This window comes from Manduca sexta, chromosome 4 (genome assembly GCF_014839805.1).
Source record: "Manduca sexta isolate Smith_Timp_Sample1 chromosome 4, JHU_Msex_v1.0, whole genome shotgun sequence".
In the NCBI taxonomy this organism is placed as follows: domain Eukaryota; kingdom Metazoa; phylum Arthropoda; class Insecta; order Lepidoptera; family Sphingidae; genus Manduca; species Manduca sexta.
The window spans coordinates 10,611,061-10,638,477 of record NC_051118.1 but is presented as its reverse complement, the minus strand read 5'-3'; the positions used below and the strand labels follow the sequence as shown (position 1 = coordinate 10,638,477).

Genomic DNA, 27,417 nt, shown 5'->3' with positions numbered 1-27,417 from the left:
CAGTTTTATACATATTTAAAATCAGCACGTTTTTCTTTTTTTTAAGCTAGTTAAAACTCTTCGAAAAAAAATGTAGTTTAATATAAGCTAGTTAAATGTTTCCAAAAAATGTCGCTTAATATAAGCTATTTAAATTTTTTCCAAAAAATGTCTCTTAATATAAGCTAGTTAAATTTTTTCCAAAAAATGTCGTTTAATATAAGCTAGTTAAATTTTTTCCAAAAAATGTCGTTTAATATAAGCTAGTTAATTTTTTTCCAAAAAATGTCGCTTAATATAAGCTAGTTACATTTTTTTCCAAAAAATGTCGCTTAATATAAGCTAGTTAAATTTTTTCCAAAAAATGTCGCTTAATATAAGCTAGTTACATTTTTTCCAAAAAATGACGCTTAATATAAGCTAGTTAAATTTTTCCAGAAAATGTCTTTTAATATAAGCTAGTTAAACTTTTTCCAAAAAATGTCGCTTAATATAAGCTAGTTAAATAACTCCAAAAAATTTCGCTTAATATAAGCTAGTTACATTTTTTCCAAAAAATGACGCTTAATATAAGCTAGTTACATTTTTCCAGAAAATGTCGTTTAATATAAGCTAGTTAAATTTTTCCAAAAAATATCGCTTAATATAATAAGCCAATAAATTTTTTTCCAAAAAATGTCGCTTAAGTTAAATAGTCTTAACACCTTCAATATATAATTTATTGTTTTTATTACTATATGATTATTTCTGTTTATTAATAAATTGCGTGTATTAGAACTAGTGAAGTGTGCATGATATTCCATTGTGTTGCGGGCAGTCAGAGATCGCTTTTGTAAATCAGAGAAATTTCACCTTGACATGGTTGTCGGATTTAGTTATATTTGAATTAAACTAGAGGTCAGCACTTGCATTTGGCTTTGAATAGAGATTTTATGTGTGAAGTGGGATTTATATTTTCACTTAAATGACGTGTAAAGTTTGTGTCGAAAATAGAATTCAAGTTTTCATTTGGCTTCGAATAAAGGTTTTATGTTGTGAACTGTAGTGGGATTTATACAATTAAGTTTTATTTAAATGTGTAAATTTTGTGTGGAAAGTAGAAGAATTCGAAGCTTTTTATATTCAAAAATAATCAAAAATCACTACAGAGAATCTATAAGATAGTTAAGTATAATGAGTGAGTAAATTATTTCAACTTATGTTTCTTTGGTGCTAATTAATCTTGACTTCCCGCAATGCTCTGTAGTTTTAACATAATAATTTATAAAATAATCTCTAAATAATGACTTATATATAAACCATAAATATTATAAATAATTGTTAATATCAGTCAATTTCCAAAAAGATAAAAATTAGCTCAAAAGATGAATGTACAATAAATTGAAAGTAACCCTTTATTATCTATGCAACTTAATCATGAAAAACTCAGCCGTACTCTACTGTACTCCACTGTTGGGCAATGGCCTCCTCTCTGGGATGGTTAGACCTTCACATTCGAACGGTTTGGCATATCACCAAGCATAAGTTGTTAAAAAAAAACAATTTTTGACCTGATTAAAACTAAGGCCTAGATGGTTGTGATATGGACTGCTGAAACAAATGTCCGCAGGTTCAAATTCCAAAGGCACACATCTAATTTCGTTATATTAAATTTTAAAGGCCGAAATATCCATGATTATTAATTATTTTTACGTTTTTCTTTCAACTGCGAGAACTAATCACTAACTAGACGTGAATTTAAATTCTTTACTTGCCAATACTTGTTTAGTTACCCAGATTAAAGCCGAAACAAAATGTATGAAAATGGACCTTGAGGTATCGCCTTAACATTTCGAGTACAAGGCACGTATCACAATGGCCCTTTCTGGACATCTAATGGAATTTGAGGAAATTGACTGGTATATAAAAGTACTAGATATAATGATAATGTAGAGAGGCTGGTGTGAGCTTTGGTCATAGTATTGGAGCGAGCGGGAGAGGGTTTGCTGGTGTTTTTTTAATCGTATAACATCTAGTTTGGCATTTAATTTACTATGCTCGATATAATTCGTTCATTTGTTTGTAATTTATAACTGTTATATGTGTGATAATGTTCTCACTATTCGAGTAATTGCAATCCTTTTTGTATTATTTAATATACGGGTCGTTAAAAAATGGTCGGTAATGTAAAATTGCTATTTCTGTACACAATAATGCAATAGGAAATTTGGTGGTGTAGTGGCGGGCATTTTAAGAGGAACACGCTTATTCAGTTCGTTCGATTTTTAAAATTGTTTTTTTTTTGTATTCGTTCGAAATTTAAAAAAGTTTTTTTTATGATGTTCTTTCAAATTAACGTGTTCTGAATGCAACCGCTCCCGCCCGCTCATGTGAGCGCAACCTACGTGATTGTGGCTGAGCTATCTCTTCTGGAATAAACACACGAATTCTTTTTGCTTGCTCACTTGGCGAAGCCAAACGTGGTAAGTCAATACACAAAGTCCGCTTGGCATACAACCCGCTTTCTTAATAGACACGTTAAGTTTGTTGTATTACAGTTTATTTTTCTATGACAATTGGCTTATAGGTCGCATTAGCTATTTCTGTATGAAATAGTAGATTTAATTCATTCTGATCGGTGTTTTAATTTTTAGATGCGATATTGATTTTTAAATTATATTATTAATTGTAAATTTTTGTAACGCGTTTCGCTTTTCGCATAGATGTTAGATGATCATGAGTGGATAAAAAATGTTTATATTAAATGAATAAAATACATAACATTTATAACGTATAATGACGTCCGATCAACGCAAAAACGTATTTACACGTCGCAATCAAGATTTACACAACAATAAAATAGTATTCAACACTTCCAGGTAAGTATAACACGAATTATAACCTAAATGATCCATTTTTGCTCCTTCTCTCACAGTACATTATCCTCAATTTACAAAAGACAGCACACTTTATCCTACATTATCCTTATTAAATTTTTTCACCTGTGACGATGAGACGGTAAATAAACTGAGTACTAGACAAGCAAGGAATGGCTTATATTATATGGATTAAATGTTACTTTTCTACAAGTCTGCGAATCGTCAAATATAAAGTTGACATTTATTACGTCACATGAGAAGTGTAAATATTTGGTTATTGTTACTTTAATAGTGACGTACCTAGATGCATGGGTTGGGCATCGTTCCGACACCTGAAAAAGGGTGCGGCGGGTTCCGAATTTTTGTATAAATAGTTAACATCAGGGCCCTTTTTTGATCTCGCCCAAAGCCTCACGCTGGCTAAGGACCCCACTAAAATACTACTGTGTTAAGCGCAAAAGCGGTATGTCAGGGAAACCTTATTTCGAGATAATCGAAGTTTCGTAAATATAGTTTTATAGTTTTTTATGTAAAACTGAGATAGAGAAAACTCCTTAAGCTCCTGAATTTTTTAACAAGTTCTAAACAAGATATTGCTATTTGGGTAAGTTCATTGGATGGGTATTGTTTTAAGGTATCTGAGGACAAAAAAATCAAGATTTTGTTTTTTTTTTAGGATAAGGTTTTTTGAGCTTAGCATGGCAGAATAGCGCGCGGCAAATTTTTGGTGCCCCCTGGTAGTATTAAATATTGGCAAAATTAACAAAATAAAGGGGCTAAATATGACGTCTTATCACGTCTTTCGATTTAAACATCAACTAATTTTCATGTAATAATTTCTAGGATTACAAGTTTACGGCAATTGAACTAATTTATCGAGACATTTGGTAAGTATTGTCCTGAAAAATTACATCGCCTTTCCCCATAAATTACACCGCCTTTCCCCATAAATTACACCGCCTTTCCCCAAAAATTACACCCCTTTCCTCAAAAATTACACCCCTTCCCACAAAAAATTATAACACTCTACTCCAATACCGAGAAAGATTTAGACGTGTCACGGCGGAGCCTTTTCACTTCTTTACAAGTAACGAGCACATGGCTTACGTTTATGAGTTTAATGGTCCCTTAACACGAGTTGATATTTGCCAAATGTTTGTGACGTGTTATCACGTCACGTCTATTAACGGGAAGAAATATTAATATCGGCCTTTTTCTTAATTTTTAAGTAAATTGTCTTTGACAGATATTGTATTAAATAGCTAATGTAGGTAATATTCATTTTATTAACATTTATTTATGTAACATTTTTTTGACTATTGCGTTTCGTGACTCCATAGATGTGAAAGAGAGCCTTAAGCTTCTTTGCTGAATTATCTAAAAAAATATTGTGTATTAAATAAATTATTTTTATTATTCTAATTTGAACCGTATTTATGCAAAACACGGTTGATATATAATTGAATTTATACAAAATTAACTATCAGTTTACACTGCATAACTAATTAAAATCATTTGAATGAGAATAGCTTTGATAGTTCGTGCTTTCGGTTGAATTGGCTAATGGCAATCATTGCCAATTAATTAATTATTAATTCGATGGGTTAATAGCAATATTAATTATGAACGCATCTCCCGGTTTAGATTCATTGTTTTGTTATGTTTATTTACGTATTCAATACCATCGATATACATGTACTACGTACTAGATTTGGCGTTCCGAACATTCACTGTGTTCAACTGAATTGAACTGTCATCCATTCAAACTGATTTTAGGATGGTATTAATATTGATGCTTTTGGTTGTGTACGGAGTGGCGTAATATAAAAACGCAAGTCTAAGTGCAAATCTGGATCTGAATAAAATATTAATCAAATAAGTAAAATAATTTGTTGTTCAAGTGAAATAATAAGTTATAATAGTGACGTTTTGGTTGCCATTTTAGTTCAGATGTTGAACAAATAGTTTATATGGACGTTCGTGTCTATAGAATATACGTCAAAGTTCAATACTTTTTATTTTATGATTTGGTGCCACGGGTATTTGGGATTGACTCGAAAGACAGAAGAGTCGATGTTACTTTTATAAGTTACTACGATGCACTGATCATTTTTTTTTATTTATTATTATATAACACTAGCTTTTGTACAGCCCTTCGCTCTGAAATAAGATTTTTTCCGGCATAAAAGACCCGCTGTACATTTTCCCGGGATAAAAGTAGCCTTTGTCCTTCAGAGGGTCTCAAAGTATCCCCCGCAAAGAGCTTTTCCAAGATATATGTCCAGCTGTATCTTCTCTCGGAATAAAAAGTAGTTTATGTCCGTCCCATAGTCTCAAACTATCTCCATGTCCATTTTTGTCGAACCGTTCGGTGGTTTTTGAATTCATAGCCTACAAACAGTCAGGAAGGCGTGCGGGAGGAAGGGGGGGGGGGGCTTAATCTCATAATCTGTAAGTGAAATATTTGGGTTATAAAAACTATGGCGATGTTATACAAAATATAAATTTAATAAATCGGTACCCTTTCAAAAATTGTTTACAATACATCTTTGGACCATTTGGAAAAGCTGATTTAAAGTAAATAGATTCAGGATTACTAAAAGTTTGTACCACATTATATTATAAAAACATTTCATATAAATATAATAGGTATGCTATATCGTATTACTTGAAAAGCGCATTTCCAACGTTAGTTCGACGAAAAGGTAGTTTCATAGTGAACCGGTTTGTTAGTGCAACGTAATCTGTGTTTCAGAGGAAACCTTATATAATACCGTGTAAAGGTACGTACACTCTGGAAGATTAAAACATGTTTTGTGCATTACTTTACAAAAATATATATACAGGGTAGTTTGAAAATTTAAATCAGCTACTCGCATTTACCTTTGCTGACATTGTACCAAAAATCATCCACGAATAACGAATATTTTCACCGAAATTCTCGCGTTTACTTTTCTGATTATTTTGTAGTTTAATGCGAATACGGCGTGTGCGTAAGTGTATTTATGAATGAAATGGTGATGTTACCGCTTCGATAATTTTTTTAGAGTATTAGTGACATTGGGTCGTGTAAAACCAAAAAAAAATCATAGATTTTTTTGCTCGTTGACTTTTTTATTTTATATCTACGTGTCGAGTAATTTATGGGAAAGTATTATTTTCAAGAAGACAATTACAGGGTTTTTTATTTAGTAACGCAATGTTAAAATGATCCTACAAATTTCTACAAAGTTTAATCTTATCTTTATTTCACCGAGTATAGTGTGAGTATAGAGTGGGAAGTAACAATCGCAATCAGAGTTGATATTGCTTTAGAACGACGAATTTTTTTAAGAGGAGCTTGAACAAACCTCTGCATTGTAGTGAACTGTCTTCGTAAATTCAAGATGACTAAGAAACTCGTATTACTCAGTAATGACTCTGGCTTTATATTTTTGCACGGGGAATACAACAGTGCTTGTATAAAAATATTTTGCGCCAGAATTATACATAATACAAAGTCGTAGAACTTATCTACTCAGATGGAATAGAATCCATCCATAAAAGCTCTACTGTGTGAAATTTAAAAATACTGTAAATTATATGAAAACTATCCTCTAAATAATATTATTTATCGCATTCTCAGTTACTCGTAGTGAGCTCTAGCAGCTCCATAAAAAATATATAAATGAAATACTCCCGTGTGGAACGACCTTAATAATTATGCTCGAGTTTGCTTTAAAATCGATAAATACGAAGCCCTAGTGCAATGTAGCAGCGACGGTGTAATATTCAATTAATTAACTTTTGCCGATAATTTTAGAACATAATTTACCTTGCAACATCCTTATTAGTTTCATCTAGGTGTAGTAAATTATATAAAACTATTGTATTTACTATCAAGTAGAGAGGTCATTTTAGATTGATTAAAAATTCAGTCTGATGCATTGTTATTTTTAAAGGAAAAAAGATAAAAAAATAGAAGGAAAGTAAAGCAATAGAAGTTATTTAATTTAAATACAAATGACAGATTTGTGATTTTTAAGGTCCTCCAGCAAACACATGGCCTTGAGCATTCGCGCCACTTAGGGCGCATGAGTTCCGGCGGGTAATTTGCAAAGATTTACGAATGAGTGCTTCAATAAAATAATTTTAGAACTTTTTGGTTAGTTTTAAAATATAAATGTTCCTTATTAAATTGTCTTTCTAATAGTATTGGTTGCAAATAAAAATAATGGCATTTTAGTAGGAGATGCACGTCATTAACAATTTTAGTAGCAATTCCATTATGAATTTAATGAAACAATATTCTGCCGTGCTAAGATCACAAGCGGTATCACATGGAGAATTAAAAAAATAAACAATATTTGCACACGGAATCCTAAAAAAATAAACAATGCTTAACATAATAAAAAAATCATTCCTTACGAACTTAATTGGACAGCTTCAATAAATTCAGACTCACAAGTTAATTAGGTTGTTATTAAATGACTGTATGGAGCTAATATCTTGGTCTATTAGAGAATATCTAGGAATAATGAAGGCGTGAAGAATCCTATGAACGTTCTAGGCAGGTAATTTTTAATCTTAATATTACGTAATATATTTTTCCGTTAAAGACTGCATATCAATTCCAATAGAAAAATGATTTCTAAACGAAGAAATTTAACGAGGTAATGCAAAACAGAACCAATGACAAACCAACCAATGACAACTTTAACGAGGTAATGCAAAACAGAACCAATGACAAACCAATGACAGACCAAATGACAGTTAAATATAACACTTTATCAGTCTTATAAAAAAATCGCAAAATGCTTATTTAAAACATAAATTTACTCGACCAGCTCTAATTCAAAACCCGCCATCTTGCCTCTTAATAAGGTTTAAACTAGGAACCGGTGATGCTTTGACAGCTATTCTTGACCACAATTATACTAAAACAAGTTATAAGTAAGACTGTATATGGGCACATTAAGATATTAGCATACATCAAATTTCACCAAGCTTGCTTTTTATATTACAACCTTATATAAAGTTATGCAAATTACTTTACTGGTCATAGGTCTCTCATACGTGAGAGTCCGCCTGGTTAGTACCACCGCAATGTCTATTTCTGCCGCCAAGCAGCAGTGTGTAGTTACTGTTGTGTTCCGGTTTGAAGGACATTGTAGCCAGTGTAACTATTGGATATAGTGAGACTTAACATATCACGTCTCAGGATGGCGAGCGCAGTGGAATACCAAACAATACTTTGTAATTCAAGGTGTTGGATGGTGTTTCTATTATTTATGGGTGGTCGTATCGCTTAATATCAGGCGAACGGCAAGCTCGTCTCGTAATTTAAAAAAAAAAAACACATCCATTAAATCAATTTCTTGTTTTAAACAAGCCATATGCTCGTTACTAGTACCCCATCATTGACTAACTTTCAAGATTCGTGTCGTAATGTTGTTGTTTGTTGCAGACGACGAGTTTGGGGAGAAGTCTGTGTCAGTCCTGTTGGATGGAGAGGAATCGGAGCTGATATTCATCGATCATCCTAGCACTGAAATGTCTGTGAGTATCTTACTATTTGAAGTAGGGCTGTGAAGTAGCTTAACTAATTAATAATAATATAGTAATACCGGCTCTGTATTATGTGTGATAGGACCCTTTCCTTTAATTTTTATCAGTGGTGCTTTACAACGGGCTTATTTAAACGTAAACGTCCCAATTCTTCAGGTTAAAATGCGTCCTAAGTTCATTATTTTCTTTCCAGCTTTACTATGGAGGGAAGTGGACAATTAATATTTCCAACTCCTCCTTATCTTTCTATTTGATTAATTTCGTTGCGGGATAACGACAAATTAGTTTTCACTGAGACTAGCCGAGCTTCACCGCTCGGTGTCATCATGCGTGCCACTGATCCTGGCTTACAGGATTTGTAGTGGTGGGTGTGAGGGCGGGAACGTCTCTAGCCCTGTATTATATGTATTGCATATTATTGTACCGCAACTAGGCACAGCCCTTTTCTACCATTGAGAGGGTTTAGGCATTGTTCACCATGCTGTCAGTCGAAACAATTATGCCGACCTGTTGGAACCCCATATACACAGGCTGATATCGGAACGCGACACACTTACGTGGGCTACTATGGCGCGTTTCAACACCTTGTGTACAGTGGTCGTTATCCGAGCGGAAATAAAATATATCCTGACCAGCAATAGTGCCGGCAGACTTCACATATCTTCGAAATTCTTAAGGAGACTTCCTAGGTATGTAAGTTTCCTTGCGATGCTTTCCTTAATCGTTGAAGCCTACGTTAGTTGATATATAATGCATATGTGTTGAGATAATAAACACATTTATTTCTTCTAATTAGCACTTTATTATTTGTTAATACAAAATATAACTTAGACGAAAAAACGTTTTACATGTCACAAGCCGATCATAGAGGAAGAAGGACATAGACCATAGACACATATTACACCTTTTTTTTATAGTGACGTCCTTAGTGTGATTTAGTCCTTAATATTGTAACAATATGTATCTTCAAAGTCTGAGGTGTGCCTAGAAATATGAATCTGCGGACATTCGTCTCAGCAGTTCGTTCCATCCCTAACTAGGCTATTATGTATTTAAGTGGTCTATAAGTGCACTCTAACATCATTGTGGCTGAAGCGGTTCCTGTCGCCAAAAACCGAATCAGATGGCACAACATCGTGCGCGACGGACTGTTTCCCTGATGACTCACGACCCTCAGCATTGGGGAATCGATGCCAGGAGAAGGAGGAAGTGCACACTAATTAACAATTTACCAATTTTGATCTTTCATTTAAAACAGAGTGTCATTCCGTCATAGTTATTCCGGTATTATGCGTTTCTGCAACATTTAAATAATTGCACCCTTCTCGCATAAGTCTAAAGTTAGCTCAACCCTCGATGTTGAAATAAAAACTATTTAACGGATTTTATCGCGGTTTTTTATATTGTTTTTTATATTGTTATTTTCTCCCGACGTTTCGAAGACTTTGTTAAAGAACACCGATTCCTGCCTAGGATGATTCGCGAGGCTATTGAAATTAAAAAACACCCAAATTTCAATAGGGAAGATGGTTGGAAGCTTGCCGAAGCCTGGGATCCTGTTCTACATTTAATTAAATCGGATCCCAAAAGACCGGCTGCCAGACCTCAAGACACTGTGAGCTCATTCTGCGTAGATCGGACCGTCAACAGCTAAAATTTAAAAAAGTTGTATATTTGAAAAATGTAGGTAGATATTGTAACTTTGACTTTACGGATGAATAACACCTCAGTCCCCCCGGCCTCGTGACCATGAAGGCTGCAAAGTCTTCGAAACGTCGGGAGAAAATAACAATATAAAAAAAAGCGATAAAATCCGTTAAATAGTTTTTATTTCAATGTCTAACATTCGCGTAAACATAAGAAATCAATATGTCAACCCTCGATGATTGGTACAATTATGCTGGTCTCCGTCATTTCTTCTTCACGATGAATTTATTTAAGTTTGAATATAATTCTCTTCGAGAAATATTCATTTATTTAGAGTCTAAAGTTGTGCTGCGTTCTGGCCGTTCGCCAGAGTATTGTGCGAAGTCTCATACAAAATGTATAGAAGAGTGCTTTTCACGCCTGATACGCGGCAGTCGGGTTTTAAAGAATTGTAAAATAAAGGAATTGCGATTTGTGAGGCTATTAGATGGCATACATACGGGTATGTTTGTTAATAAAGGTTCGACTGGAGTTGAATCAATGAGCAATGAAAAACTGATATAAAATGCTAATTTTCCAAAGGCATATATTCAGTCTGACTCGTTATTAATCCCTTTTAACCTTTAAAAAGATGGAGGTTTCATGTTCAGTATGCTTTTGTTTCATATTTGGTTTGTCTTCTTTTTTACATTTGTAAATCGTATATGTACAATAAAGAATTATGTATGTATGACCGTAGACAAAAAGTGCGTTCCCCAAATTGTTTTTTTTTTTGTAATTGTCATATTCAAGGTTAGGATGTTTATAGGCTATCTTTATTGTTTTTATAGAGTACCGTGCGCTAGCTTTCAGTCCAGTTGAAATAACTATCAACCATAAACATAGATTTAATTCTAAAGCATAGATATTGTTTGTTAAATATTGTCTGTGGTGCGCTCTACCGTTTAATTATACTGGACAGTGTAACATTCTAAAGCTGTTCATTGTGCCGTACACGTGTAATTTGCATTTCCAGAGCGGTCCAGTAATCAAGGGCTTTGTTTGCGTGATTGTGTTCAATAGGCTAACAGGCGCTTGGAAAATATACGTCTTGGTTTAAGATTGTGTTTGAAGAAGATTGAGTAAGAATCAGTAATTGTTCGGTTTGTATAAGTTTTGATTATCTTATACCTGCCTATAATGAATTACAAATTTTAAACTTTACGATGAAGGCGGGAAAATCTATTAAATATTTAAAAATTATTGTTCGGTCATAAGACTAAAGGTCATCAATAGCCATTAACAAACTAAAGAAAATCAGTTAACAGCTAGAGAAGAAAAGGTTCCATCATTTTATAATATAGATGTGCAAATATTATATTTATATTGTGCTTTATCTGACGTTTTTGTTTGTCCGTTTACTATTCTTATGGGACTGACGAGACGAGCTTGCCTTTCACCTAATGGTAAGCGATACAACCGTCCATAAACAGTAGAAACACCACCCAATACCTTGAATTACAAAGTATTGTTTCGTATTCGACTGCGTTCATCATCCTGAGACATAAGATGTTAATTCTTATTACGTCCAGTAGTTACATTGGCTACAATGTCTGATTGACTACACACTGCTGCTTGGCGGCAGGAATAGACATTGCGGTGGTACCTATTCAGGCGGACTCACACATATGAGAGACCTACCACCAATAATCAATACACTTCTATAGCATGGAACTGTCGTAAGAAGCATTTTCAACTTTAAATCTATGTAATAGGCGTTCAAAATCAATAGCTAGCAAATATCGTAAGTACCTATCCACTTATTCCTCGTTGGTTAATGTTTTAATATTCATTTGAACCCAAAACGCTTATCTTGCGTGGGCTTCGCAGAACCTTTACCTGAATTATTAATTTATGCGCAATCTAAAGGCGATCGAAACAAGATCATTGAGTGGTTAAACCTTTTACGGATAAGGACTTCTCGGAAGTTGGATGGTTTTTATTTACGTCAGGTAATCTTATTTATTCTTAATAGCATAAATGTGGAAATGTTTGGACGATTGTTAGACGAAACGCAGTAACAATAAAGATGAAATATGGCTCACGGATCGATCATATGCAAATTCGTAATTATTATCCGTAATTTCTCAAGTATTCGTAATAATCAGGGATAAATTAACAATAGCTCAACGTTCTTGGAAGATTTACCAAGTACCCAGAAAATCTAAGCAGTCATTTTGGTAGGTAACACCCGCTATAACGATCCACGTGTGTCGCGTTCCCAGATCAGCCTATATACCCGAGTAAAACAGGCCGGCATAATTGTGTGTGGCGAGGGATAATCATCTCTTGTCAGAGACATTTCCCGCCCTCACACCCGCCACTATCACTCCTGTAAGCCAGGGTCAGCAGTGGCACGCATTTTATGACACCGAGCAGTGAAGCTCGGCGAGTCTCAGGGAAAACTAATTTCATTATCCCGCAACGAAATTAATCAAATAGAAAGATAGGGAGGAGTTGAAGATATTATTTATAAATTGGAAATATTATCTCTTGTTAATAGACTATTAGGACTCCACTTCGCTTACCATCAGGTGCAGTTCAGTGCCCGTATATAAAATAATCATTTTTTGTCACCAGATCGAGAACTGCCTCTCCACATACGAGCCTCACGCTTGCGTGGTCGTGTACTCCGTGGTGGCGAAGAGCTCGTTCCTCAGGGCCGCGGAGCTGCTGTCGTATCTGGCCAGGGAGCAGTTCACAGTCGAGAGGACAGTGGTGTTGGTGGGGAATAAAGCTGACTTGGCGAGGGCAAGACAAGTGTCTACTAATGGTAAGTAGACTTAGCTGGAGGGTCAAATTGCTTGCAAATTCATTGCTATGTTTTTTTATGAATAGTAAGAAAATTAAGGGTTATGTAGGAAGAATAGTATATGGAGAACTGTTCCGATGGCGTTGGTGTACTATGGAACGACTGCAGTGGGGTGTCTTGTTCGTTTCTCGGGCCTTCCAAAGTGTTACTGAGGTTTTCTACTTAGTATCAGTGCGGAGTCTGGAATTTGTGTACGATATGAAGACAGGCTTCGTCCTTTTTCACGGGACGGAATAACACGGCGGAAAGTGGCTGCACCAGTTGCGCTTCTGCCCACCCTTTCGGGAATAATAAGCGTGAATGTGTGTGTGTTAGTGTGTTAGGAACAGTACTTAATATAAATGGAGATAGTCAAATTTAATTCCACGTTTTCAATGCCAAGCGTATAAAAAACCATATTCCCCAAAAATCTAAATTTAAATCAAACTTCAACCATTCCCTTCCCTTCCCGAATTCAACGTTTCACGACTCCCGAAACGTTTAAGAACATAAGTTACATAACGAAGGAAGCAGATGTTTTAAATTGAGGAAAAAATCCGCGTGTTTTTATGTTGTAACTTTTTTACTGCAAGCATTTTCTTAATTCCAACGGTACGTCAAACCGACGGCCCCTTTGAATTAGTCGACCGCTCTCTTTGAAATAAATCTATTTAATATGAAAACGAAGCCGTTTTACTTCTGTGAAACAATTTTTAAAGAATCAACTCTTTTCTATTAGAAAGGAGTTCGGATTTCTGTTAAAATATACTTTTTTGAAGATTTTGTTTTTGTTTTTTATAAGTAGACCATTCGAAATTCAAATATATTATCACGGAAATTGAACAAAGAACTTTTTTAATCAGAACATTTTTAAAATTAGAAAAAAAATCCTTTTTTTTATCATCCTCTTTTATTAAATATTTCTATATTTAGAGAAAGAGGTTTTATATCAATGGAATTCCCAGTCGGCTAGATTAACTTATAAAGAACCCAGAGGGTCTCGTTACGAACGGACCTCGGCCTCCTGATTACATTTGTTGGACCGCCTTGGAATATATTGAGCGGCCCAAAACAACACTAATATAACCATTCGATTATAAATAAGCTACTGAATAGATCCCAGGAGGTATCGTGTCCGAAGTTGAATATACTGACCGCTTGATGTTGATAAATTGATGACGTTGTGTTTCTCGCGGTAGTATAGAGTATAGCATACCATTTCCATGAACGGTTGATAACATTTTAATGTTAAAATTAATAAATCCGAAAAATCTACTAGTTGTAGGTCTCTCGTATGTGAGAGTCCGCCTGGTTAGGTACCACCGCAATGTATATTTCTGCTCTCTAGCAGCAGAGTGAAGAGACTGTTGTGTTCAGGTTTGATGGACATTGTAGCCAGTGTAACTACTGGACATAATAAGACTTAACATCTCACGTCTCAGAATGGGGAGCGAAGTGAAATACCAAACAATACTTTGTAATTCAAGGTGTTGGTGTTTCTACTGTTTATGGGCGGTCATATCGCTTACTATAAGACGAACAGCAAGCTCGATATCAATCAAAGCAATAAAAAAAATATAAAAATGTTGTTGCCCTATAATGTCCTTCGAACCAGAACACACTAATGCATTGACAATGCTGCTTGGTGGTAGAAATAGAGAAGCGGTTTTATCATCTAGTTATTAAGTCTTATTTTCCCTACACCATAATAACTTTGCATATCTTGTTATACAGAGGGCAAGGCGCTCGCCACGACAAGGGACTGTAAGTTCATCGAGACATCATCAGGCATACAGCACAACGTGGACGAGCTGCTCGTGGGTATTCTGAAGCAAATCCGACTGAAGGAGACCAGGGATAAGAAGCAGGCCAAGAAGCAAGGGAAGCAGGTGAGGATGTATCTCTTTTTACAACCTGTATTTAATTTGTTACTTATTGGACCGGGAGACGCAGCGTAGGCAGGCCCCCACGAGATGGACCGACGACCTGGTGAGGGTCGCCGGAGTCCGATGGATGAAGGCTCAGAACCGGTCCCTGTGGCGCTCAATGGGGGAAGCTTATGTCCAGCAGTGGACGATTCCCGGCTGAAATGATGATGATGTAATTTATAAAATTGCCAAAATATCAGACATTGTGGGTCAGGCGAATTGGAAGCATAGTAGTAGGATAGCGTATACTGGCAATATGCTAGTAGTACGACCGGGCAGGAAGATTTTAGGTTATTTGAATTACATTTTAAATCATTTTAGTCATTTCGTGTAACCATGATGACAACAAATATAGTTGGTAAAAGCCGATAGTAAAGAAAATCATAGCAGTATTGTCTTCGATACTCCATTCTCGCTCAAACAAAAATGTAGGCTCTTTACAACTCAAAGCATCGTACTATGAAATGAGAAATACTTGTGAAGCAACAACGCGAAACGCTACGTGAAACTTTACAGCGCGAGTGAACGGGCATTTGTATCGTTCGTTCTTTGTTAACCGTCGTTCTGTCCTCATCGATAATTATCCATTGTCTATTATCTGTGGAGTGTACTGGATGATTTATTAAAAGGCTGGCTGTATCCGGAACTTCCTTTTTATATATTTTTTTAATTGCGGCAGTATTTTTAAAAATGGAACGTTTTTTACTATAATTAAAATATTATTGTAATATCTGTATTCAATAATTATGCCGATGCCGATCAAATAAATCCAAGATGGAGGTAACCTATCAAAGAGTTATAAACCGTCTATGAGCGTGTTAGCTTCAAGATTACACTCCAGTAAAAATGATAGTTTATTGTGATTTCCGAGGCCTGAACTTGATCTACCGCCAATCGTAGTCGCTCCATTGAGATTCGAAGCTATAACTAGAAGCACAATTGCAATAGACAATTTACTTTGACGCCTAATAACGCTAAAATTAACTAAGGGTGATTTCCATTGAACTTCAACTTTAGTAATAATTCCTTTTTTAGTAATATTATCAGCTTTGTCTCAATGCCTAGCACGAGCGTCCTCTGCTACTGATTTAGGTCTTAGTCCACCACGCTGACTAGTGGTGATTGGCAGACTTCACAAACCTTAGAAATTATTATTAATAATAGGCAGGTTTCAAGATATTTTCCATTACTGTTAAAGTGAACAATATTTAACATAGATTTCAAGTTCGTTGGAATTAATCTGTAAGAAGCCTTGTCTTTGATAAACATGAAATAGCTCTGCGTCGTTATAAATTACTTTTTTCTTTAGAATTTTTCCTCGTTCTTTATATTATGGCACATAATGATGTTTAATTCTTTTGTTTTATTTTCGGTATACTTGGAATCGGTCGTGGAAAACAAGATTTTTATGAAAGGCAAAGAAAAGGCAACGGCTTCAAAAGATTATTATAATGTAAAGGTATAGGCGTGGGCTTCTTTTATGAAGCCATGTATCTAATTAACATAATTAAATAAAAACTGACTGATAATGCCCAAATTAATTATTCTGGTAATATGAAATTTCGCACATATTTCATTTATACAACGTGGGGAAGAACTTCATAATTTTGATTGTAAACAAAATCGAAATTGAAAATTTCTGTCAATGATTTTAGCAGCGTGGTCACGGGCTGGTGAATAACTATTTTTTGTTTTATTTTCTTCTCTTTGAAGGCTCTTAGCCATACATTCTAGTCCGCCGGAATAATTACTATGTATATAAAAAAGTGATCCATTTGTAACCTTTTTTTTTTACTTGAATTATGTAATTACAAGTTTTTTAAATTAAGTGCTTCTTATTTTTTTTTATTAAATAGAAAAATCTTACCATAATTGTATTCTAATTATAAAGTAACAGAATTAACATTTAATAAAAAGGTTGTCCCTTTACTTGGTTATATTAATACATAAAGTTTAGATATCACCCGAGGCTGTATAACCGCAGTTGCCTTTGCCCGGTGTAAACTTTCGTGTTAATTTGAATTTTCTATAAAAACACTTTGGACCTACAGAATTTCGTATCACTATAATTAAATATAAATTTTTAGTACTAAAGGATTGTAATAAATTATGTTTCATTTATAAAAACGGCTTATTGGTGTAGTCTAAACGTTTCTTTTGTCTAGATTATAGAAAAGTATATGACGTCTATGAAATATAGTTGTTTGTTCTATAATGAAACATTCAAATTAGGTATGAATTTACGGAAAAAAAATTGCATTATTACTTTAAATAATCATTACTATAAATAAAGTATTATCAAGCTCAGTATAGTAGGTTTTACTTTTAGGAGTCAGCTTGCTACACTGTTTCATTTAATGATTGTGTGATGCAAATATTCTTAGTATTGAAAAGTATAAGACCATGTCCATTACACCCTGTCGTTATTTGCGTAACAACAAATGATCTCTTTGGGGGGGAGCTACGGGGACCAAAAACAGCTCGTTGAATTCAACAGATGGTTCGCACCACTCGAGGGCCCTGTAATCGCCAGACCTTTTCTAAGGTAGGCAAACGTTTCTTTGGTTGGCGCTGAGACCGCTCTGCCCGTTCCGCCACCGTCTAGTCTAGTCTCGTACTTTTTAATACAAAGAATATTTTTCTCTCTGACACGTTGCTAGCACGATCATAATATGAAATGATTTAGTGGACAGACTTCTTTATCTTTACTGATTATCCAGACGTATAAAAATATTGGTTTCTATCCGCACCACTTCTACCACCGTTAATATTTGAATATGGAATAATCATGCCGCGACATTCCACCTTTGTAATCATTATCAACAGATTATCTGAATGTGTTGTATAATTCAGTCCTCACTCATATACGAAACCTCAACAGTATTAGTATGACATTAATTAGTAAGGTGTATTAATAGACTTCAAATACGTAGGATCAGTTATTTAGAGGTCTTTAACCTTCGTTCGTTAATTTATGTCAATTTTGGAGACGAACTATTTGTTTGTGAGCCCACTCTTAAAGCTAGCGACAACTAGAACAATATCAAAGCGTGCAGAATCGAAACGCATTTTTTTTAAATGCGTGGTGAATCGCTTCCGTGTTCAAACATAAAAGACAAAGTTTCATGATTGTTTGACTCCTTTCAACCGATTTTCGGCCACGGCGGCCCAACAACAAACATCGTCCACGCAGGAGATTTTAGAGTGCACAAGTGTGTTCATGTTCACTCTCGTGGTCCGGTGAGACGGTAATCTGACATGACAGGAGAGAGGTCAAGCGCAGGATCAAAGGCTTTACATGCATTTAGAGGCACGAGGACTGTCTCCGAGCTGCGACTGAGTAACTTTTTAAGATGAAAAACCCCTGTCACTAAAAAAAACATAGTTTCACAGTACATATATAGTAGGAAAATTGATTCGGTGCGTCTAAGCGACAGTCCTGTTGGCGACGCAAATACTTTTTGTTGAATTTGGTTTTGTTTTTTAATTATTTAAATACTGATCCCTCTATAAAATGGTGTTTTTATGTGCCTGTCACTTGGAGCTTGTCGTGGTATTATAAATATTTTTCTTATAACGCCTATTTTTAATTTAACGTGGTTGAGTGGGCCAGTGCCCTTCGTCAACAAATCCTTATACTTCTATATTTTTATATTGTGTTAACTATAGACGAAAATAACAGCGACAAATAGTCAACAACTCTGACAGAAGATTCTTTAACTTTAATTCGCGTATTGACAAATATTATTAAATTGACTCGACATCGAATAAACGCCCCGAGTTAGAGAGATTTGTTAAGAAGTTATGTATTGATCGAGTTTTAAGCAACTTACAAACTGTTAATTAACTTCGGAGTGAACGCCCTTTATGATTAATATTAGGTGTTCGTACTTCGTCTCGTGGAATGATGTCGATGGATTGTTATTTCTGAATGGCATTGGAAGGTGTTTGAAGGGACTTAAATCTCAAAAACTGTTTAACTTTAGGTTTTAATTAAAATATATTTTTAGTATATACGGTTGTCAATTTATAGATTTTGGTGTTTTGAACAGTAATTATTTTGCCGTAGAAAAATAATAAATCTAAATAATGACTACTTCTATCAGTGGCAAAGAGTAAAATTTTTCGTAAAGGAACCCGACACAACATAGGTACTAATATGCATAAATGCAGGCTGCAAATCGTACTGATGATAATTATATTCTACATAAATTTAAAAAAATGGGAAGCCGACAGGAATCAGATTCTTCCTCGGCACCGACTTCCATTTATCTTAAAACGTAATAAAGAATTTCACTATTTTAAAAATTGCGTCCCATTTACTGACAATTATGACTAAAATTTATATTCTTGCAACAGGAATCGAAGCCGTCTAAACTGGCCAGTTCGCGGACACACATCTCGCTGAGCATCGCACGCGAGCTTCTTCAGAAGATTTGCATCAACGACATCTCCAAGTCGAAGTCTTGTGAAAACTTACATGTCCTGTAATCTATGGTTTGTAGATAAACTATTTCGTCATTGTCCAATCAGCTATTTTAAACCAATCAGCCTTTCTCCCTTTCTAGGGATGTAATATCGCCAGCTATGTTAGGTCGCATTTAATAACTGCGGAGCTATGGACATAATTTTAGACTCCGAATCAATATTGAAGATCGAACTCAAAAACTTAGTATGGCAATAGCGCCTTGTACGCAAACTTCGCCATCAAGGCACTCTTGCACATAAATAGATTCGTTAAAGAAACAAGCTATGAATTAACGTAAATACACTCTATTTTGGCCATTCGAAACTCAGCTAACTTCGTTAAAGTATATCCTTGAGATGCTCTTAGTTTAGTTTGAAAGTTGCTGAAATTATGAGAATTCTGAAGTTTGTTTTGGACACTAAATCTGTCAGTAGTGCTGAATGAATAAAATATGAATGTTTTAAGTTTAAGGCTAACGTAAGGGTTGATCTGACTTATTTTCTTTTTAATCGATGCATTTTTTTTATCTGACAAGCTAAAATTTTGCCGTGGACTTTTAAATCGGTTGTTATAATTTTTTAATTCAAACACACGGATGTAAATTTTTTTTTATATGCAATGCGCTATTATCGTTTTTGGCACTTCGTAACAAATCGATTTTAATATTTAAAGAATTTTCTATCTTGAAATTATTCCTACTCAAGGTTTCTTTTTGCATTTTTATTCCATTCGTTATTGTTATTTTAATTGTCACCTCGAGTAAAGAAGTTGTGTGTCTTCTGCTTTTTAAACATGACATCGGCAAAATTATTATAAAAACAATGCAGCTAATCACAACAAATTGGATTTTATTATTGAGATACTTGACTTTAAAATAGCTGATTTTACAATTTGTAATAACAATCGTTTTTATTATCTTCTCCAGTAGAAGATAGTCTATTTAAAAGTTACATTAGGGCAATGCTCCGTTGTACCTTGTTCAAATTTAATCTAGCTTTATATTCATGCAAGAATTTCTAGACAAATGTGTGGCCTTTTAGAAAAAAGAATCAACAAATGTTTTCAGAAAATGGCGAGATAAAGAGTTTTATGGATGTCGTTCCATTTTATGCGTTATAATATGAGAATAGCGTATCGTTTTTAATCTGTGCACATTGTGTCTCAATAAAAAAGACATGCTTTCAATGTATTTTGAATAGAAAATCTTCAAAAAATACATGAATATAATACATGTATTTAATAGGATACATATTAAAATTTTGCATTTACTATGTTGATTATTTTTATAAAATTGGATGAAGTGTTGAGGCAAAGGAATAATATGCGTTAATAAATCTCAAAATTGTCTATATCATCAATGTATCGAAAAATAAATTGAAAATGGTTGTTCTTATTTTCTCGGTTAACGGGGCTGCCCTTTCAGATTTACGGTTACTCATTCATTCCTTTAACAAAATGGCGTCATTATTTCACCACCTACATTTTCGATCTTATTTGTTAGTTCGTAAGATTTTGTATGGACAAAATTCTTTTATTTCTGGTTGTGGTATATTCTTCCTCTATAAATTACTATCTATTTACGTAGAACCTTCTTTGGTGTTAGCAATGACATTATATATTCTTTTATTTAGGTGAAAATAACATAAACCTTTTTAAAAGTTTTTATGAATCTTCCTTTAAGAAATTGCAGGAGATTCTCAAGATTTCCATATTTGTTTTTAAGTTGTGTTAATACTTGAATGTAAGATTATGAAATTCCATTTTTTTTTCTTGTCTTCTTTATAAAATATTATAAGAAAAATGTCATTGCGATTTTTAGAAGGTTAGATATCTTTTAGGCTAATGTACTACTGAAATATGTTAATAATATTATGATTAACCTTTTCTGAAAATTGACGTTAATACTGAAATATTTAAAAGGATTTTTTTTTATACTTTCGGCTCTGGTGATTTGACTTCGAACCATATTTATAATTTAGTTTTTTCGATATGCCAATTCTGAAAATTATTTATCCTTAATTGGCTTCATTTTACGTGATTAAATATTGATTAAAGTTTTTTTCCATTAGAGTAATATCGTGTAACGTGTTTGATCAATGGGGATGGTATTTTAAGGATTTTCTAAGTAAGTACTATGGATGTATATTTATATATTACTTTTAGTTAAATCGGTTTATATTTAAAAAAAAAACATTTTTAAGGTATTATTATTGCATTTTTTCCGCCACAATGTATATTGGACCTAATTATACTTTCTATTAAAGTTATTTTTGAGAAATCGCTTAAAATACGATTCCCAATAAAATAAGCCCACGGATAATCTTTAGAAAAGTAAATGTCAGTATTAGTAGGTACGTGTTTACATGTGGAAGGAAATAATTCATATCTCTTACTTTTTCTGCAATGTTTTTATTACAGTTAGTATATGTTTGCGACACTACAGCGCAAAATGAAACCCTATTTCATTAAATATAAAGCTAACTTCTCGTTTCGACTCAAAATAAAAACTAAAAATATTCTCTGTTGACTTACTTATTGCTCTTTTCTAGAGAACACTTCAGTTTAAGACCTGTCTATTTGCTGGCTTAACTTTCGCAATTCGATGTTTAATAAAAATGGTTTCTGTATAAAGAACTAATGAATCAAAAATATGCAAATTAAGAAAAAAGGCATAACCTTAATTGAACTTCATAACAATAATACCAGCCCTATATTAAACAAGGTCATTTTGACACATTTGATATCGAAATGTCAAAATGACCCTGTATACTGCTCACAGCTGGGCTCGGGCCTCTTCTACGCAGAGGATTTAGGCCTTAACCCACCACGCTGGCCTAGTTTGGACTGGTATACATCAAACACCCTCGAAATTCCTATAGAGAACTTCTTAAGTATGTAGGTTTCCTCAGGATGTTTTCCTTCACCGTTAAAGCAAGCGATAATTAACACATCATTTTAGAAAAGTTGGTATCGAGTGCCCCTGGGATTTGTTCCCGCGGACATTCTTCTCGGCAGCCCATTCCACATCCAACTAAGCTATCACCACTTTTTACAAAATACAGGGTCATTTTGACGTCACGTTACTAAACGAGACTACATACTTATCTACTTGGAAATAAAAGTTTACAATAAATTACTTGGGCCGTAGATGTGAAATAAAAAAGTGTAAGTTGTGAACAAAATAAATGTTAATAAAAAGTAATTTTAATTTTATGCACCCTAAAGCCTCTACTACTACTCTAAGAGAAATCGTGGCAGCGGCAACATCATACTTTCAGTCGGAAATACACCTACGCACAAGTCATCTTAGCATTAAACCACAAAATGGTCAAAAAATCAGAAATCTAAAACCAGGATTTTTCGCGAAAATATTAGTTATTAATGGATGATTTTTGGCACAATGTCAGCACAGGTGAAGACGAGTTTGGTTTCATTTAGTAACGCAATGTCAAAATGACCATGTATATAGTTGTTTGCAATTTTATGTACATGAAAGTACAAATTAAAAACTCTATGGGATCTTAGTTGATTTAAAGAGTCCTTAAAAATGCCTCGTCAAGTGAAATCGTGCTCTTGCAGCTTTGAAAGCAGTATAAAAGTTGTCAAACTTGTCCTATCGCGAAGTAAGCACACTCGCCAACTTGAAGAAGAAATACTTTACAGCCGTCTGTTTATATGTGGGAGAATTATGTTGGAAAGTTGATGGAGAAACTTCTTAATAGCGAATGGGTAATGTAAAATTTACCTTTATTCATTGTGTGGTGTTTTATTATAAAATGTAGGTAGATATTGTAAGTGACTTTTTGGGCGATCAAAACATCAGATCTCTGCGTGACCATGAGGGCTGCAGTCTTCGAAACAAGAGAAAATTATAATTTAAAATCCGCGATAAAATCTTGACAATAGTTTTATTTCAATGTCTATCATTCGAGTAAACATAAGAAATCATTGAAGTAATATTATTTACAAAAATACGATATTATCGGTGTTTTTGTTTAAATATAAATATTCGATTATTTATGGACGTAAGTGAGTATTTCGTCATGTACCTCCATGCTTGTGTTTCTTAATTTTTGTCATCAATAATTCGTTTCATATAATTTCAGTCCAAATTGAAGATATGTCTTTGGCTTTATTATTTCAAACAACTACAGACGCAACTCCCGGCCCTTGAATTTTAATAAAGATTTTGGACGTGGAACAAAATCTATGGACTAGGCTGCAGGGCTGAGAGCCTTTGCCATTTTTTAAAAACAAGGAGAAAATAAAACAAAATAAATAATCATTCCACATGTAAACATTTTAGTATAAGTTTAAAAAACATACAAAGGTTATACGCTTGTTGTAAAAACTATTGGATTGTATAGATGTAATACGTGTTACTATTAGAATAACTAACTATATTTTTCTATAATGAAAACTTTCTACTACACTTTTATAGCGAGTTGTTTTAATTTTATTTACGTCAATGATGTTGCTAGCTTGAAAAAAACTTCCAATTGTGTTGCCAATTTAAAAATGGAATAAAATTCAATAAAATACTCTTTCATTCATTCCTGTGTTTGATCGTTGACGTAAATAAAAAGTTGAGATATCTTTTTGACTGAGTTCTTGGGATGTAAAATTGTTGAATGTGTTCTTATGTGAATAATTTTCATATTCTTCGTGTTCATGTATTATGTATGACTTCCAGCTGTGTACTATCGAGAGAGACTTCTAAGGCTTAAAACGTGGCTGGGCTTGGTATAAAGAACGCTTAAATATTTAAACAAACTAATATTTTACGCTTTACAAAAATATTCATATTTCCATATATTCAAGTTTATTGTTTACTAATGATTAGCGCATTTAATTTGTTTATAAATTGAATTGAATTACTGAACACAATTTTTTGAACTGTAAAAGTAAAATCCATAAGAATTGCAATGGCAGAAAGGATTTAATTTGGGCAACATTATTTACCTTTTTCACTATCTATGAGGGAACTGACCAGTAGTAACACGCATATGTATAATTGATTAGACATCAATGTTGCCAACCTTACGATATTACCATAGATAATCCGTTTTCAAACCATTCGAAATTCAATTTTTCGCGCCATTACTTAAACCGCGCGTTCGTATCATGAACAATGAATCTACCCACTTATCTCTCCCACATTGTTATTAGTAGACTGCTTCGAAACATTGCCACATAAATTGGTTGAAACTAACGAGTAGGCGTGGGTATCAAAGGTTATCCATTTAAAAAATATATATGATAAACCTATTTGTTCATATACATTAATGTTATAAATCAAAAATAGATTTACCTGATGTATAATTTCTACAAAAGTGAAATAATTCTTATTCTAATATAATTAACAGAATGATTATTGGAGCTCTATGAGCAATTAAAAAAACGCTGTTTTTAAGACAGCTAAATATTTCGCCGAAATCATAGCCAATAACAAAAAATCAAACTCAACACACCATAACATACTTGAAAAAAATCCATTTATTAAAATTCTTTTGTAACATTCCTTACAAAACTGTAGACAAAGTTATATCAATAATGAACTGTTCAATCGTGAGTAAAAGAATTTCATTCCCTTTAGTTTTCATACATTTTAAACACTTTGTGAAACTTTTACGACATAACAACTTCCTAATAGGGTTGGCGCATCTGGGTATTTTTGGACCGGAGTTCCTTCACTCTGGTTATTTATTATTTAGGAACTTTATGAGAAAAACACAAGTGTTTCTATGTTGTTTATGGTAAAAGTTAAGGCACCTTTCACTTGTCATGCGAGCAATAAATTTTTAAATTTAGAATTTATTAATTTCAAATTTTCGGAGATTTTAAAATATGGTGGGAGGTCTCTCATATGTGAAAGTCCGCCTGGATAGGTGCCACCGCAACGTTTATTTCTGCCATCAAGCAGCAGTGTATAGTCGCTGTTGTGTACCGGTTTGAAGGACATTGTAGCCAGTGCAACTACTGGACATAATAAGAATTAACATTGCAAGTCTCAGGATGGCGAGTGCAGAGGAATACCAAATATTACTTTGGGCGGTCGTATCGCCGATCATCAGGCGAACAGCAAGCTCGTTTTGTCATTCAAAGCAATTAAAAATAAATGCTACACAAAGAATTAAGGTGCCATTTACCCTCCCTATTGTAGAATGAATGAATTAAATTCTACTGCTTTTAGAATACATCAATGTCCAATATCGTTTGTACACGTATATATTTCCACGAACTGACAAAATGCCGTGAACTCCCAAAATACCGCTATTTCCAATCACACAGGTAGGGCTGGTTTAGATTAGGTCGGACCGAAAGTTTTATCGGTACGACAAAGGTGTCGGATGCTAGTAGCACTTGTATTTCAATAGCGCTTGTGGTGGTACAATTAGTGCATACACTGCCATCTCATCAACATCAATGGAACTACGAGAAGAACTATGTGGTATTGACATAATTGTGATGAACGCACTACAATCACTCTAGATGGCGAGAGACGAAACTGACTTGCGATGGCAGAATTTGCGCGACATGCAACATATATATCACCTCCGTATAGGAACCGTCGGAGGCGGTGCAACATCTGCCTGACTGGAAATCTTCCCTTCCATAGAGGAACGCAACCATATGTTCCTCTACAGTGGCGTCAACCTTTACGCCGCTGAACGTTGTTCACATTACAGCGACCCGATAAAACGTAGGCGACGATACATTTATCGGACTTCAGCCACGGGTTCAATCAGTCCGACCTAATATTGGCATATTGCTTTGACCTAATGTGAACCAGCCCGTAGTGTATTGAATACTGCCGGTGAAATTTACGCGCGTTAAATTCTCATCCAATAGCAATGCACTACCCGGGTAATACCTGCAAATCTGTTGAATACCCGTTTCATTTGAATGCCGTTCTCGTTCGTATTTCGAATGTAACAGATTTTTGGAGGCTTTTCAATTAAATGGGTGAAAAATTGATTGAAAGAAAAAAAGAATATGTTTAAACAAAAAGAGGTTTTATTCAAATGTATTTTAAAGTTTATTGATACAATATTCCATTTTTAATTATACACTTAGTTTTTTTTCTCCACGCAAATATGACTTCCCTCTCGTCATCCATCATATTACCTTACAATATTCTTAATTGAGTGTAAACAAGGGTAAAATTAAACGCTTCGTAATGCCACGTCAGTCATTGTTATATCACTTTCCATTATGCTTATTATGTTGGCTCAAGGTTCGTTTTAGCGTAAACAACTACATTACATAGTAAATTTTAATGACATAACTTTCACATCGCACCAGTATCATACATATACATCACGCCTTTAAACCCAAAAGGGTAGGCAGAGGTCCTACCAAGGCTACTTTTCGCCATGTGTGTTCCATTTGTAGGTGGGAAATACTGAGTGATTTTTTTGTCATATACTTTTCTTAGAATGGTGTCACTAAAAGTCAAAGAAAAAGAAAATATTCCTTTGAAATGAATCAAATTAATTTTATTATAAAAAGAATATGCCGTCTCTATGTTGGAGTGGTATAAGGTCGATCGTTGTAATTGTCTCATAAAAATTTGTTTATAAATAAAAACCTAACCTAACCTAACCTAACCAATTTCATAAAGCAGTGGTATTTCAAAGGTAATTATGGCTATTGCTCTGTTACCAAAAATAATTAAAAATAAATATATATTGTATATATTTGTCATTCGACATGTTTGTACTAAGCTCAGCCCACGTTATTCTAAAATTGTAGTTGCCTGTTTACTGCGTAGCTCTCTATTCGTTTAAGTTTTATTCGATGTTTTTCCTGTTTAATATTTATGTGATTTAAAATTATAGTTGGAAATAAATGATTATAAAACAGTTGTCGTTTTATTTTACGTAATCAGCGACGGTATCTAGACTTTAACATAAGTTAACGATAGTAAAGTTCTAACTATACAATTATATTAAATATAACCGTCAAAATTTAAATCGAATTGACATGTCACATCAGTAGAACTTTGCCATTGTTAATTTACATCGGCCCAGTTCAATTTTGGCTGCTATAAGGGCCAATGCACAGTTATATACGTGTCGCTAACAGAGTTTTTTACTGTTCCCCACAACTCGTGTCTGGATGATCCTGTAGAGCTTGCGGAGAAGAAAAAAACAGTTT

At 34.0% G+C, this 27,417-nt stretch overlaps 1 protein-coding gene across 1 annotated transcript in view; it reads left to right on the top strand.

The window, feature by feature from the left end:
- Positions 1–27,105, top strand: part of LOC115453998 — a 63,116-nt gene extending 36,011 nt beyond the window's left edge. Inside the window, exons 5-8 of the mRNA XM_037442221.1 lie at positions 8,284–8,375; positions 12,651–12,843; positions 14,596–14,750; positions 19,149–27,105. Of these exons, the coding sequence (XP_037298118.1) occupies positions 8,284–8,375; positions 12,651–12,843; positions 14,596–14,750; positions 19,149–19,280 (572 nt within the window). The 3' untranslated portion in view covers positions 19,281–27,105. The remainder of the gene's footprint in view (positions 1–8,283; positions 8,376–12,650; positions 12,844–14,595; positions 14,751–19,148) is intronic.
- Positions 27,106–27,417: the final 312 nt, after the last annotated feature.